The following is a 15,020-nucleotide window of genomic DNA, read 5'->3' as shown; positions in this document are numbered from 1 at the left end:
ACTTACTTGGTATAATGCACGCCGATTTCATCACTTTCGAGTGATCTTCGAACGCTCGACAATAGAAATGAGCATGAAAGGTTATGTACAATGTAGCCAGCTACGATGGAATAGTTGGAGAAATTCAAAACATTATAATGTTATTCTAAAATCTAATAAAATTATGACGATTTTGGAATTTGAGATTGTAATTGTAAAGAAATTATAATAAACAATTTTTTTTAAACAATAGAATTAATTTAACTTAATTAATTCAAAAGTATAATAATTAAATATAATGGCATATGATCTTTTTAAAAAATACTGATTGATGATATTAACATATAGTTTAAATCTTCAAAACTCAACTTTAAAAGTTGAATCCAATATCATATAAAGTTTAGTTTATTTATTTGCTTTAACTTCAAAAGCCTCAAAAGCTAAACCTCGAGTCTTAAGTTTTCGAGTAAGCTTTATACGATGTTAACCTTCAAGATTGTCAGCCTTTGAGGTTAAGCTGTGAAGCTTCGATTATTCGAGCAATTTCTAACCTCATATATTATCTTAACAATTGTCTTACAATTTCAATATATTTTTTTTATAAAAATCTCACGATCTAATATTTGAATTATAATTTTCAGTCATTACATGAACAAGATAAGAAATTATATATTTGCTTAATAAAAAATATGAGATTTTTTAAAATATATTTAAACTTGCAAAGTCATCCGCAATCTAATTATTATCAATATATTGCATACTTAACATACTGAAAGATGAACATTTCTGATAAAATTTGTAGAAAGATATTCTCCTTTAACTCTTTCGTAACGCTCGTCGTTAATATATACAGATTCCATATGGTGCAAGAAATGGGTTCGAGATCTACCCACGATCATTTTTCTGAAAATATCAGGCGACGAGGTTCATTGTTTCACGCCAAACGTTTCCTAATTGCGAAAGAAGAATGCTTGTTCACGAGAAAATCCGCTTTGCAAATCGGGCCTGCGCCCTTAACCGGCTTGCAACGGATTGTCGCAGTTGCGATCGGTTTATGCCAACAACGGTTTAACATCAAATAATTGCGGTTTCACCACGATTTGTCATCGAGATCGCGACGATATGATTGTTTCTTTTGTGATTCTTATCTTCACTGTGAGACCGTGAAACAAATTTTGTTGAAAATTGTTTTATGACAGTATTTTTCAATTTTCTAAGGAATTATTTTTTTTTGTAATACATACAAGATACAATTATATCTGTTCTGTTGTACCTGGAATTAAATAGAAACTTTTAATAAAATAATAAATTATTTAAATTTTATTTTTAATTTGAATTATTATAATTATCAAGTCATGATTTAGAAATTAAATTAGAAATTTATAAGTTAGAAGACTTACTTGCATTGTTTTCTTGTGTACAGAATAATATAATTCAATTATTGAATGTTAATAAATTGTAATATTGAAACATTGTATTATTTTAAATTATAAATTTATAACATAGATTTCTATTCTTTGAAATTTTCATTATATCCTTTTAAAAATTGTATATTATTTCTAGCTTCCAATATTTATTTCTTCTCATTATTTCTAATATTTTAAAAAATCATATATTATTTCTTCTTTACCATAAATTCAATTCACATTTCTTTTTCAAAAAATATATATATATATATGTCGACTCACTGTTACAATTTTTCTTTCATACGTATCATACGGTTAAACTCCTTCTTTTATTTTTGTATCATACGATCCGATTCCACGGACGTTTGATCATAAAACATTACTTATAGAATGATGATGCGTTTGTAAATACGGCGGATGGCGGCGCCCAAGCGGCTTCGCATATTTGTACACGGGGTTGGCTAATTTTACCACGACCCCCGGCTCTGAATTACATAAATTATTTCGTATGCGTAAAACCGACTTTTTACGACCGTGTGCCATTTCTAAAAAATCATCTGCATCGTGGCATGCATGGTTCCAATTTATTTCCACACGCTTTCCAACTTACTTTTATGTTATTTCTTCCTTCTGGAAAAGATTCGTTTCCAGTCGGTAATATCGTGCGTGACATTGCTGATTTAACATACACGAACCTTAAAAGGAGAAACATAAGCAGAGCTTTCATGGCCGTGCTCGGGTCAAGGAGAAATTGTAGACTTTCTTTCTTTTCTTCTTCGAAGAAAAAGGCTAATTTATTCTGTGTTTGATAAAATGTTAAGATTGGTGGATACGACTTTTTTATATTTCTGTAAAAATTTAAAGTGAAATATAGAGAGATATAATGGTAATTTAATTTCAACAATCAGTTCTCATTTTTTGCTTAATCATATTTTTCTATATAATTAGTAGATTTTTTTTTTTAAGTTTCAGAAAAATATGATATAATCTCTCACGTTTCCGTAGTTTCACAATTCTTCTATAATATTATCTTCTATAATTATATATAACGCAACTGGAATTGAATTAATCTAAAAATAGACTTATCTTCTTCATACCTTTATAATTGACGTTCACCTCAAACATATCGGATAATATTCTCATAAAACCAGTTCCGTTCCTCGTGTTGCTAGTGAAGATGATCACGATCGTTCCATGGTATCCTTTGATCGATATCTCTTATTGCGGATGTGTACGTGTTTTATTAATTTTTAGCCAACACGTTCTTGCCAAACGTTCTTGGGTTGCATCCTGCAATGCGGATAAAAATTAACGCAACGAACATAATTTTTACTTTCAAAAGCATTGTCATCGATATCGATGAAATAAATTGGGTTAATTATCTTTGAACAACGATTTTTTGAAAGAAAAGTGGAAGAAGAGCTCGAATAATTTGCTGAAGTAATGGAACAAGAACAATTTTGCTAGGGAATTTTTTCAAGTTAAAACTTCATAAAATTAATTGACCGAATTGGTGACATTGGGACGAAGGAAATGGATAATAGGACTTCCAAGCAATGACTTTGAACTTATTCCATTAATTTTCTGGTTTCGTATTTCATGTTAATTCAAAGTATTTTTGCAGCATGTACAAGAGATTGTAATTGGAAGAATAAATTTTTTTTTTCATAAATTTACAAGCGATAATAATGAAATTAAATATAATTATGTATTATACTATAAATTATATAAAGCTACATATTTAATATAATTTAAAATATTACATATTTATATTATTTATTGTATATTTCATATTATCGTTATTAATTTTTTTAAGAAAAAGATAAATAAATTGTAAATCAAATTTTGTTTATCTTTTTACCATTTTTTAACGTCCAATCAATCAAATGCCACAAGTCGAAACGAGTCATCGCGAAAGTTTTCTGTGGAAACGGTATTACCTAGCGTTCTGCAATGCGGCCGATTCAAATGTCGGCGGAGAAAGGCGGGTTTTTCGAGTGTCTGGCCGTGACCCGCTTCGAATTACATAAGTGAGAGCCGGCTCGGTCCCAAAGTCGACTCGACCAACATCGAGCGAACGAACCGCGCGGGGTGAACATCCAGACAAGGTCAGAGTCGTACGATCGAACCCAGTAGGATGCATTTGCGATGCACTTTGCAAAATTCCTTCTTTCCTTCTTATGCCCATGTGTATACTCTCGAGAGTAATGAAGATGTCGCTCTTGCATTCATGAAATGAATATCGAGATCTTCGTTTCGTTGAAATTCGAGATGTTCTTCGTGAAATTAAAAACCTGAAAGAAACTAATTTCGTCGAATCAGATTGATTTGAGTATTTAATTATACAGTTGAATTATACTGTTAATCTTCGAATTAAGACGAAGATTTAATGGATTAAAATTTAAAATTTAATATTTTTCTTATTTTATTAGAGTTTAGAAAAAGAAGAAAAATTCACGAGTCATTTATTTTCGAATATTCTAGAAAAAAAGTCAATATGGAATGATCAGATATTTAACTTAACGGATAATCAACATTCTCGATACTTTAAAAAAAAACGGATAATCGACTTATGGATTATCCGAATTAATTGACAGGTTATAAATTCTTTCAAAATAATTGCTTAGGAAAAAATAAATTTACGAAATAGAAATCAAATGATTTTCAATGAATATATGAATATTTATTATATAAAAGAATATATAATTACCGGAATGTAATTTTTAACAATTTTCAGATATGCTAGTTTAAATACATTACGCATATCTATATCTTCAATAATCAATGTTCTATTGAATTGTAAAAAATAAATTTCAACGAGCATTTTTATATATATAACCTCTACGTTTATTTTAACTTCCAGAATCATCCTTTCAATTTTCTACCTACCTCATTCGCATATCTTGTATATAGTGGCAACAAAAATAGTATATTCGTCGCGATCGTCTTCATCGCGTCACATTCTGGAGTCCACACATATTTACACATAAATCGTCTCGAATTATTCTGATTGATATCACCAGAACTCGAGTATTATAACCTGAAAATAATCCCTTACGTAACGCGAATTTGCGACTAAACGAACACACACACAATTCGGGTCGCACTGCCATCTAACGACGGCGAATTGGCGTGTTTGATACGATAGAAAAGTTACGGGGTCCCGTTAAGAAATTAATTCCTCTCGCCTTGGTGAAAGACTTAGTTACGACACTTTACATTTGGCCGGTGTGGTATGCAATTCGAAAGAAAATTGTTGGGTCGCGATCGTTGCTACATTAATGTAAGTGTAAGAATACGATGAAGTAATCAGTGTGGAAGAAAACGAAGGCGTATTTAGAACATTTGAACGAACGTTAAAAGTAATAAAATCAACGTGTACGATCGATATTTCATTATTGCGACGGTTCGATATGAATCGATGATGGGATTGGTCAATCGTTTTTGTGAAGTGAATAAAAAAAGGTATATAAGACAGAACATATGAGAAATGATATTATATGTGATTAATGATTCTATCATATTTCTATAAAATTTAATCGATTGAAAAATATTGTCAGAAATATAAAAATGTAACAGAATTAAAAAGTAAATAATCAAAAATAATTATTTTTATTCTAAATAATAATAAAATATATTTTTTATTCAGATAAGAAACTATATTATCCAGAACTATATGAAATGACACGAATATCAATGGTGATATGCTGTTAATAGAAGAAAATTTTTAAACTTTTAAACGATTAAAACGTCTGCAACATTTAACAGCGTAATCTGACAGTTTCTGTTCATTATTCTCCTCTTTTTTTCTCTCTCTCATAAGAGAACGAGACGTTTACGTTGGAGTTCATAATTGAAACTCGTAAAGTCGACGCACGGATTTGTCCCGGGGTTCTTTAATCGTGTAAGCTTACGTAATATGATCCAATTTAGCACGAGTTGGTTCGGTTTGTTCGTTCTCCAGTGATACATGGCTGGGCTAAACGTAATTCTCCAGTCTCATAATTATCGAGGAAATCAGCCAAGAAATCCACGAACTCGTAAAAAGCAACGTTACCATGTGGCCTGTCGATGTAAATTCAATCCACATGTACAGTTTTACATCGAGGATCGTGGCGTGAGATATCGCGTTTGTGTATCGTTAGAGATACACAATTTGTGATGTAAAAAAGTAAGAAAACTTTTGAAAATTTTTATTTTATTATCGCTTATCTATATAAGATAATTTCTTTCAGATTAAAGAATTAAAATTTTTTCGAAAAAAATTTATCGAACATTCGAAATGAAATTATTAAATTTTAATAAAATTTTTGTGATAGAGATTTTTATTTCTCAAATATCATAATGTGTATAAATATCAATAAATTATTATTGACATCTCTAAATTAATTATTAAAAAAAGATAAAAAAAAATATATTAATTATATATAAACGTAATATATAAAATTCGGAATATAAATAGTGAAATAGCTATAATATCAGCTTAAACGATATAACAGCACGAGACATTAGCCTCTTTAACTTCGTTTTAACGAAACAAATGGTTTCACTAAATCTTTCACATCGTCTTTACGTACATTGTAAACTTCAATCGTTTGAAACGCCTCCAACTTCTTGAACGTTCACCCATCGACCAACAAGACTTCCAACAACGCGACGAAACGTTACGAGGCATTCTTATCTACCGGCAATATCTGCTCGTTATATAAATTGAAATCTTTCCCACAATAGATTCTAGCAATCGATTCCGTGGTTAGAACACGAAATGTAGAGCAAAACACAAAAGAGATATTTTTCATATATTTTAACACGTATTTATATGTGTGATGGTTTTAATATATATATTTGTTAACTTTCGCTATATTTATAGACGTTAATTAATTTTTTACACAATTTATTTGTCAATACTCGTTTCATGATTTCAAGAAATACGAAATTTCACTCTTTGTTTACTTACTTCATAACCTATATATTATAGGTTAGGAAGTATTATACTATTATAATTCTTAACCTATCTGATCAAATCCATGTTTTTGTTTCATGTGTATTTCGTAAAGATATGAAATTAATCAATATTTATTATTTTTTATTCAATACAATTATTTATTAAAGAATTTCAGAAATTAAAATTTATTACAAATTTTTAAAAATCAGTTTTTTTTTAACCTATCTAAATTTTAATATGTTCTATTCTATAAAAATTATTCTATATTTATACTATATATGTATATATCACGAATATACTAATTTAATCATAGTGTACAAATATCAGATATTAATATGAATACACATGTTACAATCACACTTATATTTCAACGCAGACATCGAGTATCCTTGTACAAACGCAGCATGTATTTCATCAAAGTAACACGCCGTTTATGCTTTGTGACGAAGGAGCAGGCAATAAACGCGTGGTAAGAGCACTTTTCCCTTAATTAAAATGTCTCCTCGCATGCTATCATTGGCCGTCTCGTGTGCCACGGACATTGTATTTTATTAGACCGTGATGTCTCATTTCCGGTAAAAGACGACGAGTCACACGTAGATTCCTCTCCTTTCGAACGATCGTCGCTAGTGTTCTCGTCCAATCCCGTTTCCTTTCTGCGTAAATCTACTTTTAGAGGCCATTATTTCTAGCGACCTCTGAATTTATCAATTTGTCACTAGAAATTGGTGAACGACCCTTTATGCTACGGCAATCTGAAATTTCGAATTAAGTTAATTTAAGATATTTGTATTAAAAAATTAATTGGGATGAGTTTTATTAATTTAAATTTTTTTTTTGTTTGGCAATGAGAATGTTTTTTAATATTATTTTTAATATTTGTTACGATAAAATAAGAAAAAAATAATGACACGTATTTATCATTTATTTTTTATTACTACAAAATGATGCAAACTTTCATTAAAAAATTTAAAAAAATATTTATGAAATATTTATCATATAATTTATGAATAATAATTTTGCAAAAATCGAAAATCTTTTTTTTTTGATGTAGCAGAAAAAAAAGATTATTTTTTCAGTCCAAGTTTCACAATTTAATAAAATTAGAAGAAATTAAAAAGAAAACAAAATATATTACAATGTTGTATTTTGTTTATTGATATATTTACATATACAAATCAATATCAAGTTTTTTTCATATTTGCAATATATATATCATTCTTATCATTTCTTACATAATAAAAAAATATATCGAATCGAATATATTTTGCATTACATATTTTATTCCAAATCGTTACATAACCTAAAAAACATATTCTTTAAAAACTTCAAAAGTAATTCAAATATACTATGTTTCTAAATCATAGGTATATTTCGATATATCTTTGACCTTTCCATTTTATTTGCATACGAAAATTCGTCCAAATATGATTAATACAATTTTTTGTTGGCGTCTACGTTTCAAGGTCAAGCCGCGTAACTCGTCTAAAAATGGTGAATATCAGATCAGAAATGGCATATCTCTCTCTCTCTCTCTCGCTCGCTCGCTCGCTCGCTCGCTCTCTCTCTCTCTCTCAGGTATATATAATACGGTTATATAGAAAATTATCGATCGAGCATCCAGATAATTCATTGGACCGAATAAATGTCCAAATGGGATACGAAGCGATGACTTACGCAAGATTTTTGATTGCTCGCCGCTCATCCCAGTTATATAAACTGGGTAAAACGTATCCCTAGCAATTATGAAATGACGATTACATTATATCATATTATAACTTTCCTGCTGAGTAATTCGAACGTGGAATCCATAGTGATGTTGTGAAACCGGTGTTATTTAAAAACTACTTAAAAATCACTAACAAATGATATTAAACTTCATCTGATTTTTAAATCGTCCACTTATCAATTTGCCTCTTATTAGATGCAAAGCTAGATTATGTATGTGCATAACATTTATTAACAATTTAACGTAGTCAACACGTGTTTAATACGATTCCTATATTTCTCATGCTTTATTTATTTCATAACGGATTCAACAAAACGATTAATCATGATATCCGCCGTAACTTCTTTTTACTAACTTGTCTATTATATCCGCCACAAAAACGTGATTTAAATACTTCGTATTTGATCGTTAGATTATACCGTATCATGAGATTATACCGATCGCCGCGAAGGCAGATCGCCAAACCGCAATAAATCAAATCCCGATCCGCTGTCATCCTTAATTTTCTATAAAGGTACCGATCTCGTGAATTCTCTGCACCGTTTCCAAACAGGTCAGCTGTTCGCGAATGCCATCTAATGAACCATGTTTAATCTACATCGTACAATTTGTTCAAACATTAAACGGCTAGTTACATAAGAGTCGTAGCGGAGCGCTGGTATCAGCGTCGATCGTTGTATAAGCGTGCACGATCGCAAAGGGTTTTACGATTAATGGTTCTAACCGTTTCTCGAAGAATTGCAACTAAATTGCACAAGACAGCGTATTTTCTTGATTGATCAACCGTGCAACTTTACGAATTGCATCGATACGATTTTTAAAATAGGGCAGATAAAGCAGTTAATTGAATAAATTTTATTTTGAATTTTATTATTACGAAATGCTCGAGTAAAATTGTATTTTAAACAAAGCGATAAAATTTCTTACGAATGATTCTTTTTATCGATCAATCTTTGCGAAAACGTCGAGATTTGCAAAATTCGTGGAAGAGGCACGAGCAACGTGCTCCTAGTCACGGACCAAAGCATCTTACGTAACGAAGTGATCGTTACCGAATAAAAGCAAAATGAAGATCATGGCGTTCGCACAGGCGACGCTTAATCTCCCTCCAAAGCAAACTTCGATGAAGCGGATTGAACAATCGGATCCCACACCAGATAACGAGACACGATTGTGATTCCAATGCAGTGGATGATACCACAGCGATATCGTTATCGTTTTGTTCGATCGTGGAACGTCAATGTTGTTATGACTCGACAGTGACGATAAAGAATTAAAGGTTAAGACATTGAGAAGTTCCATCAAAATCAACGCAGACAGAACGTAAACAATAATGAGGGAAATCATTGAATAATTCAAAACAATCCATTAAAAATTCTGAATTCTTTTACAAAGAATTGATGAATTCTTATGCATTATTAAAAAACCAGTAGATAATGAAAAATTTTATGATTATTTTTAAATTGTTCTTTTAAATATATTTCGAAGTTTGTTCGCAATATATATGATATACGTTATATATACCTGTGCAATACGAGAACTATGCGGTCGACTTCTAGCAACCGAAGGCAATTCTCCGCGTTCTATTCACAGATAGCAGGAAGCGTTTCTGCCATGTCGATCTTGTATCATGTACTAACCGAAGTTGCGCAAAGTTCAGTGGTCGTGCGATGCAACTTCAGTTTGATACCATGCGCGTACATCCTCGCATGCTAGGAATTTTTGTTCCATTCTTGATCCTCACCTATGACAACTATTTTCACTGTTACGTTCCACTTGATTTCTATGAAGATTTCATGCCACGTTTCCAATTACATGTGTACATTTGTAAACTGTTAATATGTTCCTAATAATATATATATATATATATTGGTTTATAGTTTTGAAAGTTTAACTGTTTTGCAAATGCATTAATGAAGATAGAAATGTTTTGAAAAAAATGTAATAAAAATTAAAACGACGAGATAAAATGGAATATTATTTTGTACATGTACTTGTACTGCTATGTGTGATTATTTTAACAGATACATATATCACGAAAGGAAACTTTTATCATATATAATATAAACATTGATGAAAAATATTTTTAGAATTGATATATTTAAAATTTCAAAATATTTAAAATTGGAAATTGTTAACGTCTTATTATTTTCAGATAATTTAATAATCTTATTATCTCTGTAGTAAGATAAACTAAAAAAAATTATAGAAAATTTATTGGATAAATATTTCGTTAAATACTGAAATGATATTGCGTTTTATTATAAATTTTTCAAAATAAAAGATATATAATAAAAAGTAAAATAAAATCAAGGATAAGATTAAAGAACGTCATAAGTAAATTAAATATTTTATTAAAATGAGTAATAATCTTTTTCAATCAAAAAAATAGCGCTAAATAAACAATGTCAGAAAAAGAGAGAGAAATAATTTGTAATTAAAATTCGAAAAGAATGCAAAGAAGAAGAAATTCCAGAAAAACGGCGATACATGCAATCAAATTGATTGAATTTTGTGAAATCAGGTAACCGAGGCAATCTGAATAGAGGTGAGTAAAAAAAAATGTTGGTAATATTATGGTACCGGAGAGTTAGCGCTGGAGTCGGTGTTGCCTAAGGAGACGTAATCGCGCCATTTTCGTAACTGCATTATTACGAAGATAGGTATAGGCACCTATTTGTTGTGCAAGACTCCGAGGTTATTCGTTACGTCGCCAAATCCAAGCGAATAATCGTTCTCCGTGTTGTTTTCACTCGTGCATCTATGCACGTACGAATGATAACGGGCAAGAAAAATTTCTTAAACTGGCAGATTGTCCTTTACGTAATTAACTTCAATATTCTCAATCGTTACGTGAATTCAATTCAACGTCAATATAATATCATTATCAATATTTCTTATCTCTCGTTCAGACGAAAATTTTATTTAGTTAAAGTAAATAATTTTTTTTTCTTTTTGATCGTTAAAAACAGGTTAACTTGAGATTAAATTTTTTGCGTTAACGTTTTTATATCTTATTTGTTGTAGAATAGAATAATAAAATTAGATTAATGAAATAGTAAGAATTTAAAAAAAGAAAGATTAGTATAAAAGTCACATTGGCATTCCCTAAAAAGTAATGAAAGTTAGGTTAGGTAATAGTGATAAGAGAATAAAAATAATAAGGAATAAATAAATGAGCTTTCTAAAATCTATTTAATACATTGTATCTATTAATAAAATATTTATTAATAATATTTATCAAAAATAATTGCATAAATATATCTCATTTAAATATTGATAATTCTATTTTTGAAATATTTATTATCTAAATCTTCTTTCCAAAATTATGGATACAAAAGTCATGTTTGATCAAAATAATAAATAATATATATTTATAAATTATTAACAACGTATTAATAAATTAGAATAAATAAAATTTTAATAATACATAATAAAATTGGAATATTTTATTAGAAAAACTAAGAAAAAAATTTACACATACGTTTAAAATGAAGCATTCAATAATAGTAATGAACATTTCATATTTATATCTATATTCTTTGTTCTCTACAAAATATTTGATCTCTTAAAACAAACTAATCTCACTTCAAACGGAACGAAAACCTAAAGTTCGTTGTTCACACGACTGGAAAGAGACGGCACGCGTGAGCGGGAATCGCGATCGTTCTGCGAATCGAACATCGGATAAGAAAGCAAGGAAAGAAGTGAAGATCAAAGCGTTCAAGCGTCCTCTTGTTGAAATCACAGTGATCTAAGTTTATTTCTTCACTTTTGGAAAACACATTATGTAACTTCTTTGTTACGTAACACTCACAATACGATGTATGGTATTACATAAATAATGCGTTTAACCTACGAAACCAATATGCGCGATAAAAAGGATCGAAAGTTACATAGTGAATATTTTTTGAAGGATTTTTATGAAAAATCACAATGTGAATGTTGAAATAAAGTTTACACCGATCGTTATTGCAATGCTTTTGAACATGAATACTCTCATTGTTACAGTGAATCTGGTGATATCGAGATCGCGATACGAGATATAAACGAATCGAGCAGGTTGGTATCAATAGCTTTCTTGTAAGCAATAGAAAGGTTAGGTTGGTATAGAGAAGAGAATTGAAAGGATAAAATGATAAAAAAAGAAACGAACGAAAATAAGTTTCTTTATTAATGAATCATTGATAAAATGATGGAATGACAGCCAATTAATTTCGATCGATTAATTTTTTATAATAATTTCCTTCAAGAAGGAAATGAATTTGTTAGTTTTCCGTCGGTATAGTAGAAATATATGTACAAGATATGTATCTGTATAAAACAAAATAAAAAGGAGGGTGAAAGGAAAAAATAAAAATAGATATCTTAGAGTTTCTTTTTTTGTTTCATCGAGGTCGTTGTCATTATTCATCTGTTGTTATTCAAAAATAAGACATTTTTATGTATACAAACACATAAAAATAGATAAGAACATTACATCTGCGGAATCGATAAGTAAAAGTTTTATTATAAAATACAAACTGTAGATACAAAAGAGAGAAAATAATTAATAACAGTATATAGATATTAAAAATCTTGACAAATAAGTCAAGTATATAAGTATTAGATAAGTATAATCAATGTTTAAATATCAAAGTCAATATTTACAATGTAATTATAATTAATATAACTTTTACTTTTACTTAATCAACAAACTTCCTTTCCTTCATCTATTCCTAGAAATACAGTTTACAGATAATATATTCATGTTTAAAATTAATAAATTTTTAAATGTATGAACCAATACAATTTAAATATTATTCATAATCGATAAAACTTTCTTCAAACTTCAATATAACATCTATTGTAATTAATAATTATTAATATTTATTTTTTGCACATATTTACACTAGATGAAACATTTGCACATTTCAAAACTTTTTAATTTAAAATTTGAAACAATTTTCAGGTTATATATCTATGGCTATATAAGAGAAGCTTACAAATAAACTTGCAAACAAAATTATTTCATCTTTTTTTTTTTTTTCTATTCCAAAAATTAAGAAGAATCGTTATTATAATCTTTTTCATATCGTTTAACAAATATGAATACTAATTAAACAACAATCCAAACCATCGGCGCAAAGTCTGACTAATCCCAGCAACGTTTACTCACTCGATTTCATCACACTGCTCATTCCCCGCGAAGAGGGATCGTTACGCAAAAACCGAATGTCTGGTCTAAGTTTCTCTCGTTCGTCCGCTACTGTTTAATTCGCCTCCTTTCCACCATTGCCATCTGTACGAAATAGTAACGACTAAAACTCGATCATTCCCTTCCTCCTTCTATCCCCTCCTCTTTCACCTTTCTTACAGTTATGCCGAGTCGTGGCAACGGCTGTACGGGACGGCGGAATGCGAATCGAGCGGAAAAACAACGGCAACGACGGTGGAGGAAAACGAAGAGAAGAAAGAGGATTCCGTTTAACACAATCTCCGGTTACATAAACCATGGTTGGATTCTCGGGCTCTCGAGATCGGGCGGGCGGCGACTTCTCTCAGCCAGCCACACATCGTGTCCCCGGTTACGTGTAAGTAAAGTGGATACATACGTGGCTCACTCACGTGCGTGAGGCGCACGCGTGCGGCCAAGTCGTGTTATGTAAAGTTTACGACAGTTTCTTGAGAAGCATACTCGAGCACGTGGTCGTGGCCAGCAGGCCGTCGATCGGCGTGCGACGGTTAGCACGTGTTTAATGCCGGTGGAAGCGCGAATTTTATAACATTTCTTCGGCGGCCCGTGGTATTCGAAGCGTCTACTGTGCGATCAGTTGCCAAACAAGCCGCCACTGTCGATTATTAACCCGCGATGTCAACGAATTTTTAATCGTAAAAATCAATCCGCTTGGATTTGCATGATAGCCGCCGGATAATATCCGCAAAGAAGTTTGCACAGAATCAATATTTGATAAATCAATAATTTTTTGTTATTCACTTTTAGTTGAACAGATGACCGTTTAGAACTACCGTTGGTTAAAAATTCACGACGCGGCTAATAATCGCAGCAGTCGATGTTAAACGACAAATTCACAATATTTTGTATCTATTTCAGATCGGTTTGTGAATAATATAAATTTTTTTTTTATTCGTGGAAACATTATCTTTATGAAACGTTTCACATTGATTACGAACATCATTGATATATTTATTTAATAATCTTTTTAGAGACGTCGCATGATATACGTTTTATTCTTTTTGAATTAAAATCTTCAAACTAAGAAAAAAAAAAAAAAAAAAATCTGTCGAAGAATCTTTCATTAGAGAATTTTTTCATTAATAATGAAAACAAAAAATTCGAGGCATTAATAATATTTTATTTTATTTGACAATCATTATTTTGAAAGTAAATATCTTTGATGTAATATATCATCTCTGAATATAATATTCTTTTAAAAAATAAAAAATAAATTGGTTGAATAATTTTCTTTAAACCTTTATATAATTTTCTTAGCACTATACAGACTAAATACACAAGTCTGTTGTAATTAACATAAATTACAACTCGTTTAATTTGCAAATTGAATTAATTTCCTAATTATGTGTTTATTTTTCGAGCTAACGTTATATAAAATTATTAATTGTCAACGTATGTGTACACAGATATTTATTTCGGATGTAACGTGTTATTTGGCGTGGGGGGGGGGGGGGAGAGGAAAAAGAAGAAAAAGAGACGTGCTTAGGATTAAATAATTTTAGAAGTGACAAGATGATATTTCTTTCGATCCAATGAAAATTGCGCGGTTATATAGTTAAATGCTCGCATTGTGATCCATTTTGTATTGTATGTAAGCCAAGAATAGAACACAATGGGAATTTGTTATTATGAAAACATTTTCGAAAGGGAGACACGATAAATTATATACGTATATCTCGGCCCGATATAAAGCGAATCTGTGTAAACAGTAACCGCCTATTATAT

At 30.3% G+C, this 15,020-nt stretch overlaps 1 protein-coding gene across 4 annotated transcripts; it reads right to left on the bottom strand.

Annotated features, from left to right (window-relative positions):
* Positions 1–1,667: 1,667 nt before the first annotated feature.
* Positions 1,668–4,822, bottom strand: LOC107964673. Of its 4 annotated transcripts, none has more exons than XR_003304952.1 (4): positions 4,275–4,822; positions 3,326–3,689; positions 2,483–2,675; positions 1,668–2,233 (listed from the first exon to the last, which is right to left on the bottom strand). XR_003304952.1 is itself a non-coding variant. In XM_026441445.1 (3 exons), the coding sequence occupies exons 1-3, from the start codon at positions 4,283–4,285 to the stop codon at positions 2,636–2,638; spliced, it is 405 nt and encodes a 134-aa protein (XP_026297230.1). In that variant the 5' UTR covers positions 4,286–4,822; the 3' UTR covers positions 1,668–2,635. The 4 variants fall into 4 exon arrangements, 1 of the variants encoding a protein (XP_026297230.1); XR_003304950.1 differs by having other exon boundaries at positions 3,326–3,679; XR_003304951.1 differs by having other exon boundaries at positions 1,668–2,080; positions 3,326–3,679.
* Positions 4,823–15,020: the final 10,198 nt, after the last annotated feature.

Source organism: Apis mellifera, linkage group LG6 (assembly GCF_003254395.2).
Source record: "Apis mellifera strain DH4 linkage group LG6, Amel_HAv3.1, whole genome shotgun sequence".
NCBI lineage: Eukaryota > Metazoa > Arthropoda > Insecta > Hymenoptera > Apidae > Apis > Apis mellifera.
The sequence above is the reverse complement of the archived record's forward strand: the minus strand, read 5'-3'. Positions and strand labels throughout refer to the sequence as shown.

Bases quoted from the DNA above. Each gene is read 5' to 3' on its own strand.
- LOC107964673 (XM_026441445.1), bottom strand. The intron at 2,676-3,325 runs GTAATACCGTTT...TCCGCATTGCAG, and splicing joins GCCGCATTGCAGAACGCTAG to GATGCAACCCAAGAACGTTT.